The following is a 22276-nucleotide window of genomic DNA, read 5'->3' on the forward strand; positions in this document are numbered from 1 at the left end:
ATGTGTGAGATGAGGCTCTGGTAATCTGCGAACAGTCAGGTTTTCTTGAGAGATTTCGGCACGTCCTCTTTTTGGCGCGTTTTCTCTATAGTGCAGGGGAGATCCTGCATGGCACTCCATGTGACCGGGTGTGGCCTTTTTAAACTTCCTCTTTCTTGATCGGCGGTTGCAGGAGACAAAACTGTTTCTCTGTGGTCCGGGTCATAAGAGGTGGTGAGTGCTCCGGCCATTGGGATATAAAGGTGCCATTTAATTCTATCTAGTCCGTAATAAAGGCGCAAGCTATAGAGGACTACTATTAGAGGGTACTTCCTCCTTAACCAGATCTAATACCTGTGTTTATTGTGAGGAGGTTCTGGTAGATACACCTATTCAACTATGTTCCACATGCTTTGATAAAATTGCAATATCTAAAAAGAATAAGATATTTAGTATAACCGAGCCGTCCACCTCTGAGGGTTCTCCGTCCCGCGAGGTGCCTTCCCTACATTCATCTCGGATTACACATGCAGCTCCCCAGGGCACTACTAATCCTCCCGCGGGAGGGGCCCTTTGGCCGCCAGATTTCGCTGATCAGTTGCAAACAACAGTCACTGCAGCCTTCAATGCCTTACCACGCCCTGCTAAGCGTAAGCGAAAGGTGAAACATAGCTATCCGTCATCTACTCCATTGGATGTCTCTGACAGATTATTCTCTGATGAAGACGATTCTGACTCCTCAGAGGACGCTTTCTCTGGGTTAGAATTGGCGACATCTAGACCTCCGGCTGCGGAGGAGCCAGACTTTAAGTTTAAAATGGAGCATTTGTGCTTCTTGCTGAAAGAGGTGCTTGCTACGTTGGAGGTTCGGGAACCAAAACTTCCGGAGGAACCTTCGATCCCTAAGCTAGATAGGGTCTACGAGGACAGGGTGGTGCCTCAGACCTCCCCGGTTCCCGTTAAGATGGCTAATATTATTAAGAATGAATGGGAGAAACTTGGTTCATCCTTTTCTCCCTCTACTTCTTTTAAAAAACTGTTCCCCATTACGGACTCTCAGCTTGAACTGTGGGGGGGCCATTTCTAAAGTGGATGGAGCAATATCCATGCTCACTAAGCATACAACTATCCCACTCGAGGATAGTTCATTGTTCAAAGAGCCCATCGATAAAAAAATACAATCCACGTTGAGAAAGATGTTCTCGGGGTTTGTATTTCAACCGGCAGCGGCGGTCGCTGCGGTGGCTGGAGCTGCTACCTACTGGTGTGACACTCTGTCAGCTATGGTCTTAAAGGGACATGAAACCCACATTTTTTTCTTTCATGATTTAGAAAGAGAATGCAATTTTAAACATCTTTCTAATTTACTTCTATTATCTAATTTGTTTTTTTTCTCTTGATATTCTTTGCTGAAAAGCATATCTAGATATGCTCAGTAGCTGCTGATTGGTTGCTGCTCATAGAAGCCTCGTGTGATTGGCTCACACATGTGCATTGCTTTTTCTTCAACTAAGGATATTTAAAAAATGAAGCAAAATAAATAATAGAAGTAATTTGTAATGTTGTTTAAATTTGTATTGTCTATCTGAATCATGAAAGAAAGAGTTTGGGTTTAGTGGCCCTTTAAGGGTGGCTAATTCGTTTATCTGTGATGCAAATATGCAGATTATTCACCTGAATGCCAAGACATCAGGGTTCTCTGTTCTAGCCCGTAGGGCTCTGTGGTTAAAGTCATGGTCTGCTGACATGACTTCCAAGTGTAGATTATCTATCCCTCCCATTTCAGGGGAAAGTTCTTTTTGATCCAGGCCTAGACTCTATCATATCCACGTTCACAGAAGGCAAGGGTGCTTTCCTACCGCAGGATAAGAAAAATAAGCCTAAGGGGTCTACTTTTCATCCCTTTCATTCGGACAAGTCCCAATGCCAGCAACCTGCCGCGAAACCCGAGCAGTCCAAGGGATCTTGGAAACCTGCTCAATCTTGGAACAAAGCCAAACAGAGCAAGAAGCCCGTCGAGACAAAATCGGCATGAAGGGGCGGCCCCCGATCCGTCTCATGATTGCGTAGGGGGCAGACTATTGCTTTTCACAGAGGCTTGGATGAGAGATGTTCAGGATCCTTGGGTTCTGGAGGTCATCGCCCAGGGATACAGGATAGGGTTCAAGACTCATCCGCCCAGGGGCAGATTACTTCTGTCAAACCTATTTTCAAGTCCAGAGAAGAGAGATGCCTTTCTTGAGTGCGTGAGGGATCTCTCCTCTCTCGGAGTAATCGTACCAGTACCTCTAGCGGAAAGAGGTCTGGGGTATTATTCAAACCTTTTCGTGGTCTTAAAGAAGGAGGGCATGTTTTGCCCGATTCTAGCCCTAAAGTGCCTAAACAAATTTCTGTTAGTCCCATCATTCAAGATGGAGACGATCAGGTCTATTCTGCCCCTAGTTCGAGAGGGACAGTTTATGACTACAATAGATTTGAAGGATGCTTACCTTCATGTGCCAATCCACAGGGATCACTTCAGATTCCTAAGATTCACATTTCTAGACCAACACTTCTAGTGTGTGGCCCTACCGTTCGGTCTGACAACTGCCCTAATAGTCTTTACGAAGATTCTGGGAGCGCTGCTCGCGGTAGCGAGAGCCAGTGGTATTGCAATGGCACCTTATCTGGGCGACATCCTGGTCCAGGCTTCGTCATGCAGTCTAGCAGAGGACCATTCGAGGACTCTTCTTCTCCTTCGATCCCATGGATGGAAGATAAACGAAGGAAAGAGATCCCTGGTTCCCAGCAACAGAGTGGAATTTCTGGTCACGATCATAGATTCCATATCCATGAAGATATTCCTTACAGATCAGAGACGTTGCAAGATTGCGTCCAGATGTCTTGCCCTCCAGACCTCCTTAAGGCCATCTGCTGCCCGGTGCATGGAGGTGATTGGGCTCATGGTATCCAGCATAGATGTCATTCCATACGCCAGGTTCCATCTCAGAACTCTTCAGTTGTGCATGTTGAGACAATGGAATGGCGATCAGTCAGATCTATCCCAACAGATCTCCCTGGACAACCAAACGAGGGAATCCCTCTCTTGGTGGATCTGCCCGGGCTAACTGTCCCAGGGGACATCCTTCTTGAGACCATCCTGGGAGATTGTGACCACGGACACAAGTCTGTCAGGATGGGGAGCTGTTTGGGGTGCCAGCAAGGCACAGGGCAGGTGGACTCAAGAGGAGTCGCTTCTCCCGATCAATATTCTGGAACTTCGAGCGATCTTCAATGCTGTCCCAGGGGACATCCTTCTTGAGACCATCCTGGGAGATTGTGACCACGGACACAAGTCTGTCAGGATGGGGAGCTGTTTGGGGTGCCAGCAAGGCACAGGGCAGGTGGACTCAAGAGGAGTCGCTTCTCCCGATCAATATTCTGGAACTTCGAGCGATCTTCAATGCTCTGAGGGCTTGGCCCCTCCTGGGGTCGTCTCGATTCATCAGATTCCAATCGGACAACGTTACCTCGGTGGCTTACATCAACCATCAGGGGGAAACGAGAAGCTCCCTAGCCATGAGGGAAGTTTCTCGGATTCTGGAATGGCCGGAGACCCACTACTGTTCGCTATCAGTGGTCCACATTCTGGGTGTGGACAACTGGGTAGCGGATTTTCTCAGCAGACAATTGTTTCATCCGGGGGAATGGTCTCTCCATCCTGAGGTGTTTGCACAGATCTGCAACAGATGGGGGACGCTGGAGATAGATCTCATGGCGTCCAGACTCAACTTCAAGCTACCCATATACGTGTCATGGTCCAGGGATACCCAAGCAGAGCTGATAGATGCCTTAGCGGTAAAGAGAGTAAAGTCCAGCACAGAGCACAAATTCCAAATGGAAGAGGGTAATCCTTTAGGAATATAGTAAAGAGAGTAAAGTCCAGCACAGAGCACAAATTGATGCCTTAGCGGTGCCTTGGGAGTTCAATCCAGTCTACATATTTCCACCGTGGCCACTTCTACCTAGAGTAGTGGCCCGCATCAAGCAGGAGCAAGCTTCGGCTATTCTGATTGCTCTGTCGTGGCCACGGAGGATGTGGTTTGCGGATCTGGTGGGGATGTCATCATCTTCTCCATGGAGGTTACCTTGTCGCAGAGATCTGCTAGTTCAGGGTCCCTTTCTACATCAAAATCTCGATTCTCTGAGGCTGACTGAATGCAGATTGAACACTTAGTCCTAGCCAAGAGAGGATTTTCTGAGAGAGTGATTGATACTCTCATTCAAGCCAGGAAGCCGGTCACTTGTCACATCTATTATAAGGTGTGGAGGACCTACTTGTCCTGGTGTGAGGAACGTGGATATCCCTGGCATAAGGTTATTATATCCAGGATCCTGTCCTTCCTTCAGGATGGGTTTGAAAAGGGACTTGCCACCAGTTCCTTAAAAGGACTGATTTCGGCTTTATCAGTACTGTTACACAAGAAGCTTGCAGAGCTCCCTGATATTCAGTCCTTCGTTCAGGCTATGTCTAGGATCAGGCCTGTCTTTAGAAATTCCTCTAACCCTTGAAGCTTAAACTTGGTACTTAAGATTTTGCAGAAGGCTCCTTTTGAACCTATGCATTCGCTTGACATTAAAACTCTTTCTTGGAAAGTTCTATTCCTACTGGCTGTTGCACGCAGGGTCTCTGAGTTGGCGGCCTTGCAATGTGAGCCTACTTATTTGTTTTTTCACGCCGATAAGGCTGTTCTTCGCACTGGGTTCGGGTTTCTTCCCAAGGTTGTGTCAAGTCGTAACATCAATCAGGAGATAGTGGTTCCTTCCTTGTGTCCTAACCCTTCTTCTTCAAAGGAAAGGTTGCTTTATAATTTGGATGTGGTTAGAGCCTTCGGGCCATAAAGGAATTCCGACAGACTTCATCTTTATTTGTTGTGTATTCAGGGAAGCGCAGGGGGGCAGAATGCCTCTTCCATTTCCCTATCATTTTGGTATGAGGAGCTTGATTCGCTTTGCCTATGAGACAGCGGGACATAAGCCTCCTCAGAGGATTACGGCTCACTCAACTAGGGCTGTGGCCTCTTCATAGGCCTTTAAAAATGAGGCCTCTATGGAGCAGATTTGTAAGGCGGCTACTTGGTCCTCCTTACATACTTTTACAAAGTTTTACAAATTTGATGTTTTAGCTTTGGCATAAGCAGGCTGTGGTGCCCTCAGATTAGTGTCCGCCTCTTTTGCCCTCCCGTTTTTTTCATTCAGTGTCCTCTAGAGCTTGGATATTTGTTTCCCACAAGTAATGAATGAAGCCGTGGACTCTCCTCCCATTAAGATGGAAAACATAAATTATGCTTACCTGATAATTTCATTTCCATCTGTGGGAGGAGCTAAATTTATTTTTGTTCTTCTGGCACCATTTATACCCTGATATTTCTCCTACTGTTCCTTGTTCCCTTGACAGAATGACTGGGGGAGGAGGGAAGTGGGGAAGGTATTTAAGCCTTTGGCTGGGGTGTCTTTTCCTCCTCCTGGTGGCCAGGTTCTTAATTCCCACAAGTAATGAATGAGGCCGTGGACTCTCCTCCCACAGATGGAAATGAAATTATCAGGTAAGCATAATTTATGTTTTTCTCACATAATGACATAGGAATTTGATATTTCTCAAAGTATGGGGCCGATTTATCAAGTGTTGGGTGGAGGATCATGTCCGCCCAACATCGATAAATGCCAACAGCATACGCTGTCGGCATTTATCATTGCACAAGCATTTTGTGTGAAATGCTTGTGCAATGCCGCCCCCTGCACATTCGCGGCCAATCAGCCGCTAGTTGGGGATGTCAATCAACCCGATAATATATCTGATTGGGATGATTGCTATCCGTCACCTCAGAGGTGGCGGATGAGTTAAGGAGCAGCGGTGGTCTTATGACCGCTGCTTCTTAACTTTTGCAGCATGATAAATTGGCCCCATATATATATATATTGATTTGGTAAAGGGTATAAAAAATGTTTATTGTTATACATTAGTACACTGTACCTATTGTTAGCTTTGTTTATACTGTAATCCATTATATGTTATCAAATATTTTTGAGAGAATAAAAAAAGTATGCAAGTTTCTGTAACATTTGTCCATCCTTATTATGTTGACAGCTTTGTTTACACACACAATATATGCACACTAATGCTGCTTTTTAAAAATCATCATAGGTAAAATTTAAAAGCATAGGAATTATACTCTTTTTTTTTCCCTCTACATCTCAAATTATTCATACTTATAATGATGTCCTTTTTTTTTCTTTTTTGTAGTTTAAAACTATGTGGAATCTTGGACAACATTTTTAAAACTCTTGCACATGGGTTTAGATCTTGTCAACACCTTGAGGAGATCATGTACGTATAAAAAATATGGTCCTGTATGCCAGCAGACAGATTCCGCAACCCAGAACATAACACTACACAACATTATCCATGGGCAGGGTTAAAAAGGGAAACACTAATATTACAAAATTTTAAAAACACACTGTTTTTGACTGATTTCTGGAGGGAGAGGAATCCAGAGGCTAGGAACCATACATGCTTACACCCATCCAAAAATACATTATCTCGTACAAACTTCTTCTTGTTCTCGACTCCCATCTGCACCGTATCAGAGACGCAAAAATTGACCCCATCACTATTTCAGATCATGCTCCAGTCTCCTTTAGAATAGACAAAAACATGATCCCTACTTACCTCTATCATGACCTAAAACTACGCAATCACTTGAAAGGGGAATGTCTCACTTATAAGGAGCTAAATATTCAACACTTGAACGACGTCTCACTTTTCTGGGAGTCATCAAAAGCAGTGTTTAGTGTGGTGGTGACAGTGTACGCAGCTAAACTAACGAAAAAACGCAGGCTAAGTGGAGAGCTGTTACTGCGTCAACTCCTAAACACTAGAAATCGTTATCTACGTAATCCAACACAGACAAACCGGGAAAATTACAGGGACATTAAAACCCTTAGAGACACACATATCTTACAAACCTCACATAGTCCCCGAAATAGACTACAAGCCAAATTTTACCATTATAGGAATCGCACAGGCAAGCTACTCGCGAGAATCACCACTGGACAGAAAACCTAATATTGTAGTGGCAATTAGAGAGAGAGGGAAAATATACACACAAGAGACAGATATACACAAAGCGATTACTACTCCAAGCTATACAGTGACCAACAGGTAGATGTAGGGAAAAAGCAAAACTTTTGGGAGGATTTACACCTCCCACAGCTAGACAAAGAACAGATACAGAAGCTAAATGCCCCAATCCAACCTCTAGAAGTAATCAATTCGATCGAGGCACTTCCCCTGGAGAAGACCCCAGGACCTGGCAGGTTTACCAGGGGAATTCTATAAACTATTGAAAATAGAGACCTTGGACACACTTACACTCCTATGTAATGCGATCTTGGAGGGGGGCAAGGCTATCCAACAGATTCTCTGAAGCAAATGTGACTGTTATCCCTAAACCTGACAGAGACCCATTACTTACCTCCTCATACCAACCGATATTCCTACTGAATCCCGATTATAAATTGTTCACAAAAATACTGGCTAACAGACTAGCGGACATACTTCCCCTCTTGATACATGAGGATCAAACGGGATTTGTAAAGGGTAGCTCCTCAGTCAAAAATATGAGAAAGCTACAGTTGATTCTAACACATTATTGGAAAGGTAGTAACAGTGACCACCAAGTTAACCCTGAGGAAGCTTGTTTGCTACTTGTGGATGCTGAAAAAACATTCAACAAGATTTTATGGGATCCTCTGTTCACTACACTCAGGAAATTTGGTATACAGGGATCATTCTTAAGAGCCATACACACCATTTATAGAGAACCCAAGGCAGCGATTTTAATTAATGGTACACCCTCTAAACCATTCACACTCCTAAGAGGCACAAGACAGTGATGCCCCCTTTCCCCACTCCTTTTTGATCTAACACTAGAGCCCCTAGCATGCAAAATAAGAAGAGACACAGAAGGCTTACAAATAGGTAAAGAAACTATCCACCTATCTCTTTTTGCAGACGATATGGTTCTGTATACACAGGAACCAAGAGAAATAGCCCTAAAACAATGCAGATTATCGCTGAGTTTGGTGAGATCTCTGGATATCAGATCAATAATGATAAATCTGAGCTCTTGTGGCTACTGAAACCAGAACCCTCCTCTCCCTCTACCATATACCTAATAATTACCCTGACTAGCAATCATAAACAATGGTATGAGTGTAACTTCAGACCACTGCTAAACGATTTAAGACAAAAACTGGTAAGCTGGTCTGGTTTCCCTTAGACTCTGTTGGGAAGAGTGGGTCTGGTGAAGATGATCTTGTTCCCCAAGCTTTTATATACACTTCAAATGCTCCCTGAGCTGTTACATAAACAGGACCTCAAACTATTAAACAAAGACATCTTAACATTTCTGTGGAACAAGAAGAAACACAGATTAAGTTACTCAAAATTGACTTGCCCGACAGCATTAGAAGGTTTTGGCCTCCCAAATATAGAACATTATAACTGGGCAGCCCTAGCTAAGTATGTTATGGATTGGTTGTTACATAAAAACCACTTCACAGATTACACACTTGAAACAGAAATCATTAGGCCATGGTCCCTACAGATGCTCCTACATATGACACCTGCACAAGCTGAGGATATAGTTGGAGATGCCCCTCTTCTATATAATCCTATAAGGGCTTGGTGGAAGCTATGCAAAACTCTAGGACTTTCACACGACACGACACACCTTATATTTATCCCTCTAGGGCAATCCAGACTTTCCGACGGGATTCACTACAAAACCCTTCAAACAGTGGGAAGAGAGGGGGTGATGACACTCCGACAAGTGTTGTCAGGGGATCGGAGAACGATCCGATCCTTTAGAGAACTACAAACAGACTTTAACATACCCAACAGTCACCACTTTGCTTTCCTCCAGATGAGACATTATGTTACAGATCTCCTAAAAGCAAAAGACATGCCAAACACAAACTGTGAAATTTACAGACTACTGATATTAACGAAAGGTGGGATGACATCTATCTTACACACATATAACACCCTTCAATCTATATCTAATACTTCTACCAAAACCCACCTCCAAAACACACGGAATACATTGTCAGGACAGATAATTCCGGATTCATGCATTATCCAAAGCTTCACAAAGGTAAGGAACGCTACTCTATCAGCTGAAATACATTAATTAAACATAAGCACAAAGCGTATGTGACACCTAGAATGTTCCACAAGTGGAACCCAGATGCTTCTGGCCTGTGCCCAAAATGCTTGTACCCCAAGCCAAACATTACACATATGATATGGGAATGCCCACGATTGACAAAATTCTGGGGCATGACACAAAAAAGGATTGAGTCCATAACTACTGAAAAGGTAAGACTATCATTAAAGATGGTAATCTTTCTGCACACGCAGTTAACTCCTAAAACTCACGCAAAGTTTATACACAATTTAATACTACAGGCTAGAGAGCTTATTCTCAAACAATGGCTGACGACAAAACCACCTAGTCTACTTCAACTCAAAGAAACACTAATGAAACAAATGATCTATGAACAAATAGATACTCAGGGAGACATAACAATGAGGACAAAACATTTTATGACCAAACAGGAAGCCCTCATATGCAGCCTTGACTTAACACATCAGAAACAGATTATCTACCCCTTTAAAGACTCAGAGTATATACTTAGTGCCCAACTAAATGGAAAATGGCAGCTGACATTTTAAGAGACCAATAGGCACAGTAAATGACAGATCTACTGAGAAAACAATTAGACGAGGGGGAAGAAGGGGGAACCAGGAGTGACACCTCTGGGGTAATATTTTAGATATTATTATAATTATAGCTGGATTACATCGATTGTTAAACAAGGGGAGAGATGATGGATGAGAGGTCCTATTTTTCCAAACAGAGACTTCTCCCTTTGTAATTGAGGTTGACCCCTCCAGAGATTTCTTTTTTGGGTCATTGTGAGAGACTCTCGGCACCAAAATAGCTGTGCTCATAAAAAGATACTCAGTTACACATCCCTATCATGAACTGTTGTGAATGGCAGTATAGGGCTAAACATTGTCCCAATCACCAGCTGAGCACTAATATGTAAAATTCTACAGAATAAAAACCAGTAACATGGACAGATATTTATACACCATCCAGCATCAACAGCAACCCGGAAACTAGGGAAGAAGAAAGGGTGGAGTTTACAACGCCGATCCTGGCTAGTTAGCTTACCAGCAACCTAGAAGGTTTCACTAGATTGAAGATAGGGAACAAGGAGGGAGTAGGGAATGGGGAGGGGAAGAACAAAAAGACAAAGCCCCAGCATTGTTGCAGTGATTGCTTTATATTCTTGTATGTCATATCACTTTTTGTAAATTCTGATTATTAATTAATGTAACCAGTGCTGGAAATAAATAAAGATTTTAAAAAAAATGGTAATACAAAAATTCATTGAAATCCTCTGTCATTTAGATGGAATGCATTAATTAGGGACTGATCAATTATGACTAGTTTAACTTCAAGATTAAATTGCTGAGAAAAGTAAGAAATGTATTTAAAATTAATTTTCTTTCATAAGGTGGTGAGAGTCTATGAGCCATTACTCCTGGGATTCAACTCCTGGCCAGTAAGAGGAGGAAAAGATTTCCAAAGCTCTAAGAGCACTTAATCCCTCCAACTCTAGACTTTTATTTGCCTCACAGGAGGAAGGTGAAGAATTGAGATGCTCCAGATTCTTCGTTGAGAGGGGTCCTCAGACCAATTTGAGGCCCATTTTCTCCTCAGAGAGCTGCTACTGAGAGACAGGGGGTAGTTTGGAGTATTGGTTACTCCCAGTGAAGGTTAGTCACAAGCCTGCCACAGATGTTGCGGGGACCGGTCCCTTATCCTCCTCCTGTTGGGTCATCAATATACTCCACACATAGATTCTCTGCTGTGATGTACACAGCACTGGGTGGGCTCTCATTGTATGGGCAGTCTTGCCTGCAGCCAGTATGCACAGTATAATGGGTGCATCTGAGCAAAGTGCAGCCATTTCTTACACTCATATAGCCCACAGGCTATTGGTAGGGAGCCAGGGGACAAACGCATGTAACAGACTAATTACACCTTTATTACTTAGAATTTTCATACTTAGGGGTCGATTTATTACAGTGCGGACGGACATGATATGATGAAGCGTGTCATGTCCACCGCACATCGATAAATGCCGACAGCATACGCTGTTGGCATTTATCATTGCACAAGCAGTTCTTGTGAACTGCTTGTGCAATGCGGCCCCCTGCAGATTCGCAGACAATCGGCCGCTAGCAGGGGGTGTCAATCAGCCAGATCGCATAGGATTGGGCAGATTGATGTCCGCAGCCTCAGAGCAGGCAGACAAGATATGGAGCAGCAGTCTTTAGACCGCTGCTTCATAACTGCTGTTTCCAGGAAGCCTGAAGGCTCGTGCGGAACCAGGGGCATCATGCTCCATTCGTAGCTTGATAATTTGGCCCTTTAGTCTAGTAATTATGGAAACTTTATTATCTGATAATATCTGATATTTACTATTCAGATAATTCACCTGGGAGTTACATCTCAATGCAACCTTATACCCTCTGTTATATACACAGTAAAAAGGATTTAACTGTTTGCCAGTGTGAGGGGGGAGGCTCTTTGTGTATTCTATGTTTTCCGTGCACTGAAATAGCACTGCAGTTACATTTAGTAACTGGCCTATTTTCCTCAACTAATTCCTCAACTGGTCCTTTGTTTCTGAGTGCAACAGACAATTTTCAAAGGTCTTATTACTGAAGGATTTTTAATTTTTTTACAAGCTGTGGGCTAGATTACAAGTGGTGCGCTAACTGTAGCATGCAATGTTATTTCTCTGCTTTTACCATGCAACGGAAATAGCTAGTTAGTGTGACTTCAGAGCTCTGGTTAAATATTACATAAGACACAAAAAAAAATACATTTAACAGTACAGTCACACTCATATTTACACTGTCTGATAAAAAATTATTTAAAAAAAATATTGCATTACAAAGGGCTCAAAGATATAAGGTTTCAGGTATTAGGGGGGGGGGAAAGCATGCAAAGGGCTTTAACATTCATATATGTATCTCTATGTATGTATATATATATATATATATATATTTTTTTTTTTTATTTTTTTTTTTATAGGTGTGTACAGATGTATTTTAGTATCTGTCTTTTACTGTATATGTGCTGTACATATTTATGTATGTATTTATTTTGAAGTAGGGGCTGACTGTGTAAATTGGTACATGGAGTATTAGATAGTGTTACATACACACACCCCAACAAACACTCAGAGATAGACCTGATGGCTTCTGTTTCCAAGAGTCTTAGTTCGAACTGAATAGAGCATTCTTCATTAATTCTTAATCCAGTCAGGTCACGCAGAACTTGGTTTGTGAATCTTATTTAGATGTCAAGCTTTTTCCAATCATCAAGACCTCAAGTCTCTCAGCTTGATGGATTAAAGATTTTGAAAACCAGGGTTTTAGCTGGCATTCTTTTAGAATTCCAAGAATTCTTCTTATGGCAAGTCATTTTGGATAATGAGTAACTCTTTAAAGAGTCATATTTCTGCTTTTTCTGTTTCATGCTACAGGTAAACTGCTAAGTGTTATGACATCCAGGTTTTTTTTCTGGCTTAGTCAGGATATATTCAGTGCCTAAACCAACTTCTCCTCTTTGAAAAAGTAATTTGTTTTTGTTTACAAGCTTTTCAGGTTTCTCTTTTCAAACCTGCATGCTTTGGACAATTTGATTGTCTTGAAAGTTTTTGTTGTTTTTAGCAATATCTTCTGCTGGAAGACTGTGTTTTGTTTTGTTTTTTAACTAGAGTGATTTTTCGGATATCATTAGTAAGGAGATTATAGCCCATCTTCTTGTCCTAATCCAAATAATTCATTTGATGGTCTCTTATTGTAAGAGCATTAGAATTCTACTTAAAAATTACAAAGGTTTTTAGACAATCCTTTAATTGTTAGTTCATTGGTCCACATAAAAGTCACAGGGCCATATCAGTTTCTTTAGCTTTTTGACTAAATCTCCTGATTACCAAGGTTTATGTGGAGGTGGGATAGTATTTTTCCAAATGTATTATTGCCCTTTTTCTAGATCAGTTACTTCTTGGGTTTTCAAGAATGAGGATTATATTGTATACATTTGCAAGGCAGCAACATACTTTCTCTAAATTCTACCACTTTAATGTGTTTGGTAGAAAAGTTCTTAAGGCAGCTCTGCCTGGCAAGTAGGTGCCTTCCTTAAACATTATATGTCCTGCCCAATTACTCGTGGACTCCACAACTTGGGTATTAGTTCCCAAGAAAAAATGGCTTGTGGACTCTCACCACCTTATGAAAGGAAACAAAATGTATGCTTACCTGTTAAATTAATTTCATTCATGGTGGTGAGAGTCCAAGATACCCGCCCATTTACATTTTTTACTTTTTTTTTTCTGGGGGCAGTTCTAGATTGTACCTCATTTTCCCTAATTTGTCCTTTCCTGTCTTTCTACTTCTCCTTTCTTTGTTATACATCAGACTAGAATATCAGAGAGGTGGGAGGTATTTAGTATTTAGTGCTTTTAGAGCTTTGGGAATTTTTGTCTCCTCCTAGTGGCCAGGAGTTGAATCTCAAAAGTAATTGCTCAAAGACTCTCGCCACCATAAAATAAATTAATTTATCAGGTAAGCATAAATTTTGTTTTTGGCTTTAAAGCTTTCTGTTGTTTTGTGAATGTAATAGCATTAATCTACAATGGGCAAAATATGAGGCCTCTTCAGGCTGTCCAGCTTTATTCGTCTTACCAGCCTCTCCAGCTTCTCTAGTTTTCTATCTCTTGCTGAATAGATAGATGGAAAAATCCTATATTATAAAAGGCCAGGTACGTTTGTCCGATACAGTCATGCACAGTAGAAACTGCGTGAGGACAAACATACCTTGCCTTAACCACAGGTGCGAGATAGCTTCAGAAAGCTCCAGCACTCTCAGCTGTTAAACGGATAGGAAAGTCAAAATTAAACTTGCATGATTCAGATAGAGCATGTAATATTAAAGGGACATTAAACACTTTGAGATGGTAATATAAAATGATAAATTGTATATAATAACACAACTCTGCAATATACTTTCATTATTTATTTTGTCCTCTTTGCCTGTAATTCCATTCTGAAATTGTGAGCTTTTCAGTTCCTGTTAGAAATGGAAGTGCAGAACACTGTTAAATCCAGCACAACCATTGGCTGCACACTCTAGTGACCTATTTATAACTGTCCCTAATTGGCCACAGCAGAGAAGGTAACACAAGTTACAACATGGCAGCTCCCAGTGTTTTATAGACACTAAAACTTTACACTTATTTGTCACTTTTTAAACAACTAATGAAACTTTAAAAAATACATCTACATGTTAGTCATGGACTAATCTTTTCTTTGAATGCATCATTCTATCTAGCATGTATTTAGTGTTTAATGTCCCTTTAAGACACTTCTATTTTCAAATGTGCTTCGTTCTCTTAGTATCCCTTGTTAAAAAATGAATACGCACATATACACTAGTGGGAGCTGCTGCTAATTGGTGCCTACACACATCTGTCTCTTGTGATTGGCTAAATAGATATTTTCAGCTTCCTGTCAGTAGTGCAATGCTGTCCCTTCAGCAATGGATAACAAGATAATAAAGAAAATTTGATAATAGAATTAAATTGAAAGTTGTTTAAATTTGTATGTTATATCTGAATCATAAAAGAAATTTTTTGGGTTTACTATCCCTTTAATTTAGAGCGGAGAGCTGGAGCTCCTAAAGCTCTAGGCATCTGCTGCATATGGAGCCGGAGTGTGATCGGTGTTCTGCCTCCTTATGAGGGCAGATGCCTGATCGTTACAGACGGTGACACTGTGTGCTGGTGCCGGCGTGTGGCGGGTTTTGCCGGTGGGCGACTCAGCAGTGGAGGGAGTGGGAGGGCCCTACGCTACAGATTTTTTTTTTTAAAGAAACAGGGAGGGATGGGGCAGCTACTCTACAGAAAAGGGGATTGCAGGGGGGTTACTAAATGGCGATAACAGGAGGGGGAGGTGGTGGGACCACTACACTACAGATTTTTTTTTTAAAATATATAAATTAAAAAAATGTTTTTTAAAAAAAGGGGGTTTATAGGTACTGGCAGACAGCTGCCAGTAACTAAAATGGTGGCAATACTTAGAGGGGGGGAGGGTTAGAGAGCCGTTTGGGGGGGGGAGGGGAGGTCAGAGGGTTAGGGGGATCCTACACTTCAGAAAAATAAAGCAATAGAGGGATAGGGATATAGATAGAGGGATGGGGATAAAGGGATAGAGATATAGGGATAGAGAAATAGAGGGATAGATGGATAGATATAGAGGGATAGGGATAAAAGGATAGGGATAGAGGAATAGATGATAGAGATAGATGGATAGAGTTAGAGGGATAGCGGGAGAGGGATAGGGATAAATGGATAGAGGGCTAGATAGATAGAGGGATAGGGATAAAGATAGAGGGATAGGTATATTTATTTCCTTTACCGTTTTGGCCCGTGTACTTGGGCTTTAACACTAGTTGATAAATAAACTATCATTAGTGAATCCACTGCCTTGAGTAATATAAACATTGTTGTATAAGTAGATGCCTCTTAATTAATTTTGCTTGGTGTTTCCCAAATTCTTTCAGCTATGGAACACTCTTATGACTTAAAAATTATTGACGTACCCACAGTAACTCAAAATAGCTCCCAAGGAATTCATAAACCCTTATAAGAACTCAGAAAGTATCATTTCTCAGCCATTATGAATTCACTTCTTTCTAGAACAATATAATCTACTCTCTAAAACTGATTTTTCTAGATATATATTACATTCCACAAAGTGGGGGGGGGGATTTCTTGTTGAACTACAGTTACACAAACTATCTGGATTTCACATAACACAGGAGTAGGTTTTGTTCCTTTTGAAAATCTAATAATTTATTGTCATAAAATTCCATTATACTTTAATACACTTTAATAGACAACATATTGCTACACTTTTCAATACAACCGAGTCTACTCATTGTCTGGTAAACAATAATCTTACAAATGTAGTGTTTAACCTTTAAAATATATTTAGGATAATCATTTAAAAGTCAATTATAACAGCAATCTTTTTTGTTTTAGATTGTCTTGGAATAGTATTGGTGATGAAGGGGCCTGTGCTCTAGCTACTGAGTTAAATCACATGCGGAAACTAAGGATTTTGGAGTAAGTGTAAAGCACTCACACAAATTATTGTAATTGTTAGACTTATGTTTTATAAATATAATATTTACCTAACTGACAATGGTTTCTATTGCAATCTATCGGCGATTTGTTCCTAAAAAGGCTTTTTCATTTCCGACTGAATTGGTCACTGAGTTTCTTGAGTGATCACAATGCTATATCCTTTAGTTTGTTAAAACCTTGTTGCCGCAAGTGAGTTTTAACAGAAAAGCTCCCGAAAAAGACTGTTAATGTGTTTGAATACTTCTTCTCGAAATAGAAACTGGGAGGTCCCCCAAAACTGACTCATACAATAGCCCATTCATACCTTTTAAGGTTAAAAGATATATGTATTTATGTAACCCCTTTGTTCACTCAGCAAGGAAGATACTTATTTGCACGTGACATTAACTTATTGTCCTCAGAATACATCCGCAACACTCATTTACCATATGAATTCTATAGGTATCTTGGCATGATGGGCATAGTTATACAGTCACTTCAGACATCTACAAATACATGTTTTTAATTAAAAAAATTAATATTTGACTAAAAAACTCACACTCACACTGTCTTGATTATCATTATAATAAAGTAGACAAATAATAGGAGCACCTACAGGCTAAAGTATGATCTCAGGCAATGTTATGTATAAAATTAGTAAATGTATTATTACAAATAAAAACATATAATGATCAATGAGTTAAGCAAATTCCAATGGTGGAATAGAAAATGTATAGAAAATCCCAATATAGGGTATAGTCCAAAATGTCTAAGATGTGAAATCTGAAATATTCTTGGTAAAGTCCTGAGAGTAAACAAAATGACGATCCTCAAATAGTTTCGTGATGTGATAATCCAAAAAAGCCATTAATCCATAATAAAAAAAATGGAAAATAACATAGTGTACTATAAAAAACTGAATAAAAATAAAAATAAAAAGCTGTACCCTCCCCACTGACACCCATATTACTAGACAACTCTCTGCCATTTATACAATTCTTCCGCCACTCCCCAATGACAACATTAAATGACACTATACCATTCTACACAATCTCAAATGGAGAAAGACTGAAAACAAATATAGAACTAATTGAGAATTGCCTAGAATCTTTCAAGAACTGGCTCACCTATCTCCAACTACAACAGTTCACATTCACACATCCTAACAAACATAACCTCTTCAGGCAAAGACTACCATTTGAAATTCTATGTTCAGGGAATCTAACAATTAAATGCACATTATCACTAATTTATAAATTACTAATTTCATTAAATCCTCCTTTATTACCTACCTACACCAACACCTGGTCACGTGACCTCATGTCCCCCCCACCATCTAAAGAAGAATGGAATGCCAATTTCCTACGAACTGCAAAAGCATCTACAGGGAGTGCAGAATTATTAGGCAAGTTGTATTTTTGAGGATTAATTTTATTATTGAACAACAACCATGTTCTCAATGAACCCAAAAAACTCATTAATATCAAAGCTGAATATTTTTGGAAGTAGTTTTTAGTTTGTTTTTAGTTTTAGCTATTTTAGGGGGATATCTGTGTGTGCAGGTGACTATTACTGTGCATAATTATTAGGCAACTTAACAAAAAACAATTATATACCCATTTCAATTATTTATTTTTACCAGTGAAACCAATAAACATCTCAACATTCACAAATATACATTTCTGACATTCAAAACAAAACAAAAACAAATCAGTGACCAATATAGCCACCTTTCTTTGCAAGGACACTCAAAAGCCTGCCATCCATGGATTCTGTCAGTGTTTTGATCTGTTCACCATCAACATTGCGTGCAGCAGCAACCACAGCCTCCCATACACTGTTCAGAGAGGTGTACTGTTTTCCCTCCTTGTAAATCTCACATTTGATGATGGACCACAGGTTCTCAATGGGGTTCAGATCAGGTGAACAAGGAGGCCATGTCATTAGATTTTCTTCTTTTTACCCTTTCTTGCCAGCCACGCTGTGGAGTACTTGGACGTGTGTGATGGAGCATTGTCCTGCATGAAAATCATGTTTTTCTTGAAGGATGCAGACTTCTTCCTGTACCACTGCTTGAAGAAGGTGTCTTCCAGAAACTGGCAGTAGGACTGGGAGTTGAGCTTGACTCCATCCTCAACCCGAAAAGGCCCCACAAGCTCATCTTTGATGATACCAGCCCAAACCAGTACTCCACCTCCACCTTGCTGGCGTCTGAGTCGGACTGGAGCTCTCTGCCCTTTACCAATCCAGCCACGGGCCCATCCATCTGGCCCATCAAGACTCACTCTCATTTCATCAGTCCATAAAACCTTAGAAAAATCAGTCTTGAGATATTTCTTGGCCCAGTCTTGACGTTTCAGCTTGTGTGTCTTGTTCAGTGGTGGTCGTCTTTCAGCCTTTCTTACCTTGGCCATGTCTCTGAGTATTGCACACCTTGTGCTTTTAGGCACTCCAGTGATGTTGCAGCTCTGAAATATGGCCAAACTGGTGGCAAGTGGCATCTTGGCAGCTGCACGCTTGACTTTTCTCAGTTCATGGGCAGTTATTTTGCGCCTTGGTTTTTCCACACGCTTCTTGCGACCCTGTTGACTATTTTGAATGAAACGATTGATTGTTCGATGATCACGCTTCAGAAGCTTTGCAATTTTAAGAGTGCTGCATCCCTCTGCAAGATATCTCACTATTTTTGACTTTTCTAAGCCTGTCAAGTCCTTCTTTTGACCCATTTTGCCAAAGGAAAGGAAGTTGCCTAATAATTATGCACACCTGATATAGGGTGTTGATGTCATTAGACCACACCCCTTCTCATTACAGAGATGCACATCACCTAATATGCTTAATTGGTAGTAGGCTTTCGAGCCTATACAGCTTGGAGTAAGACAACATGCATAAAGAGGATGATGTGGTCAAAATACTCATTTGCCTAATAATTCTGCACTCCCTGTATATCCGCATCAATTCTAGAAACTAATTACAAAGCCTTATTAAGATGGTACCTGACCCCCAATAAAATTAAAGCAATTTATCCTAATGCATCAGATAGATGCTGGAGGGAATGTGGGGAAAAGGGCACCCTTATCCACATATGGTGGTCCTGTCCAATTATCTCCAATTTTTGGTCCTCCGTATTGGAAGAAATAAATTAACTACTCTCCACACAGATACCATTTGACCCTGCTATTTTATTGTTACACAAACCTGTCCCAAAATTATCCAAAACATATCAACATGCCCTACTTATCTTTCTAAACAGCGCTAAACAAGTCATCCCTAGATATTGGAAACAAAAGTCTGTCCCTTCTATCCCTGAATGGCGATCTTAAGTACACTCCACTGTCAAACTTGAAAAACTTCACAATCAATTAATTAGCCAGATGGATCTATATTATAGTATAGCCTTGACCCTGCACACGGAGATATGAAACCACTGATCTACACTCCAACGATACACAACAGATATCTTTAATCTAAAATAGTAAATATGCCATATACTACATTCTTATATGAGCTAAAAATTACAAGGTTCAACAGATTTTTATGTTATTATGCTTATTTTATTAAACGCATTCACCTAGATTACAAGTTTTGCGTTATGAGTCAAATAGCAGTGTTGTGGCTCCTAATGCATAATTTTCCCTAACGCAGCCATTACAAGTCTTGTCGGTATAGGTGTACCGCAAGCCTTTTAGCCTGTAACGCAACGTCAGTACCGTACTTGTAAAAATTACGTTTTGCATTCTGGCTAAAAAGCGAGCCTTACAGTAGTTACAGTAGTTATGAGTTTTACGCTACAAAGCTATAACATAAAACTCATAACTAAAGTGTTAAAAAGTACACTAACACCCATAAACTACCTATTAACCCCTAAACCGAGGCCCTCCCGCATCGCAAACACTATAATAAATTTATTAACCCCTAATCTGCCACTCTCGATATCTCCGCCACTTTCAAAAAATATTAACCCCTATTCCGCCTCTCCCTGAAATCCTCACCACTATAATAAACTTATTAACCCCTAAACCACAGCCCTCCCGCATCACAAAAACTATTGTAATATCATTAACCCCTTATCTGCCTTCCACCCACATTGCCCCACTATACTAAAGTTATTAAGCCCTACACCGCCGCCACTATACTAAACCTATTAACCCCTAAACCGAAAGCCCCCCACATCGAAATAAACTAAAATAAACGATTTACCCCTAAACATAACAACCCCCTAACTTTATATTAAAATTACAATTTAGCTATCTTAAATTATATTTAAACTTACCTGTCAAATTAAAAAAACTAAGTTCAAACTAACAATTAAACTAATATAATGATTAAACTAAAATTAAACTAACTACCAATTAAATTAAACTAAACTACACATTAAAAAAATCCTAACACTACTCTAAAAATTACAAAATATCTAAATACAAAAACAAAAAAATACTAAGTTACAAAAAATAACAAACACTAAATTACGGAAAATAACAAACGAAATTATCCAAAATAAAAAAGAATTACACCTAATCTAATAGCCCTATCAAAATAAAAAAGCCCACCAAAAAAAAAAAACCCTAGCCTGCAATAAACTACCAATGGTCCTTATTGTGGGGCATTGCCCCAAATATATCAGCTCTTTTACCTGTAAAAAAACACAAAGACCCCCCAACAGTAAAACCCACCACCCAACCAACCCCCCAAAATTAAAAACCTCATTCTAAAAAACCTAAGCTACGCTTTGCCCTGAAAAGGGCATTTGTATGGGCATTGCCCTTAAAAGGACATTTAGATCTAGTTTATTCTAGATTAGGTTTTTTATTTTTGGGTGTTTTTTTATGGGTATTAGAATAGGAATATTTTTTTTTATTTTTGATCATTTGTTTGTTATTTTGTGTAATGTATATTTTTAGGGGGCAAAAGAGCTGTTTAACTTAGGGCAATGCCCTACAAAAGGCCCTTTAAAGGGCCCTTGGTAGTTTGGAGGGTGGGGGTTGTATAGTGTTAAGGGATGTTTGTATTTTTTGAAGCAAAAGAGCTGTTTATCTCAGGGCAATGCCATACAAAAGGCCCTTTTAATGGCCCCCCCAAAAGGCCCTTTTAAGGGCTCTTGCTAGTTTGGGGGGTTGGGGGTTTGTATAGTGTTAGGCGGTGTTTGTATTTTTTTTGGAGCAAAAGAGCTGTTTATCTCAGGGAAATACCCTACAAAAGGTCCTTTTAAGGGCCCCCCAAAAGGCCCTTTTAAGTGTTCTTGGTAGTTTATTCCAGATTATGCTTTTTTATTTTGGGGTGTTTTTATTTTATTTTTTAAAGGGTATTAGAATAGGAATAATCTTAATTTTTTTGTAATGGTAGGTTTTTTTATTTTTTGTGATTTTAGTGTTTTTTTTATTTTTTGTAATGGTAGGTTTTAGTGTAAGGTATCTTAGGTTCTATTTCACAGGTAAGTTTGTATTTAAAGGGGCATTAAACCTACATTTTTTTCTTTCATGATTCAGATGGAGAATACCATTTTAAAGAACTTTCTAATTTACTTCTATTATCTAATTTGCTTCATTCTCTTGATATTATTTCCTGAAAAGCATATCTAGATAGGCTCAGTAGCTTCTGATTGGTGGATGCACATAGATGCCTCATGTGATTGGCTCACCCATGTGTATTGCTATTTCTTTAACAAAAGATATCTAAAGAATTAAGCAAATTAGATAACAGAAGTAAATAGGAATGTTGTTTAAAATTGTATTTTCTATCTGAATCATGAAAGAAAATATTTGGGTTTAATGGCCCTTTAAGTCTGAGGAAACCTCTAAAATTAGAGGTAAAGGAGAAAATATGAAGTCTCTTAGAATATCCTAGGAGGGTAAACCCACGTATCCCTACAAAGGCAGTGCCTAAATACCAAAATAATAATTATCCAAAAGAATAAAAGGGAAAGGAAAGAAAGGTATAGTGTGGCACACTGAAATAAGAGACTAAATTGACCATATGATAA

At 40.0% G+C, this 22276-nt stretch overlaps 1 protein-coding gene across 1 annotated transcript in view; it reads left to right on the forward strand.

The window, feature by feature from the left end:
• Window positions 1-6262: 6262 nt before the first annotated feature.
• The window catches only part of LOC128643920 (ran GTPase-activating protein-like), a gene marked incomplete at both ends in the record, with an annotated part of 36681 nt that continues 20667 nt past the window's right edge, over window positions 6263-22276 (forward strand). The window contains 2 exons of the mRNA XM_053696693.1: window positions 6263-6346; window positions 16213-16296. Of these exons, the coding sequence (XP_053552668.1) occupies window positions 6263-6346; window positions 16213-16296 (168 nt within the window). The remainder of the gene's footprint in view (window positions 6347-16212; window positions 16297-22276) is intronic.

This window comes from Bombina bombina, unplaced genomic scaffold (genome assembly GCF_027579735.1).
Source record: "Bombina bombina isolate aBomBom1 unplaced genomic scaffold, aBomBom1.pri scaffold_1723, whole genome shotgun sequence".
Lineage (NCBI taxonomy): Eukaryota > Metazoa > Chordata > Amphibia > Anura > Bombinatoridae > Bombina > Bombina bombina.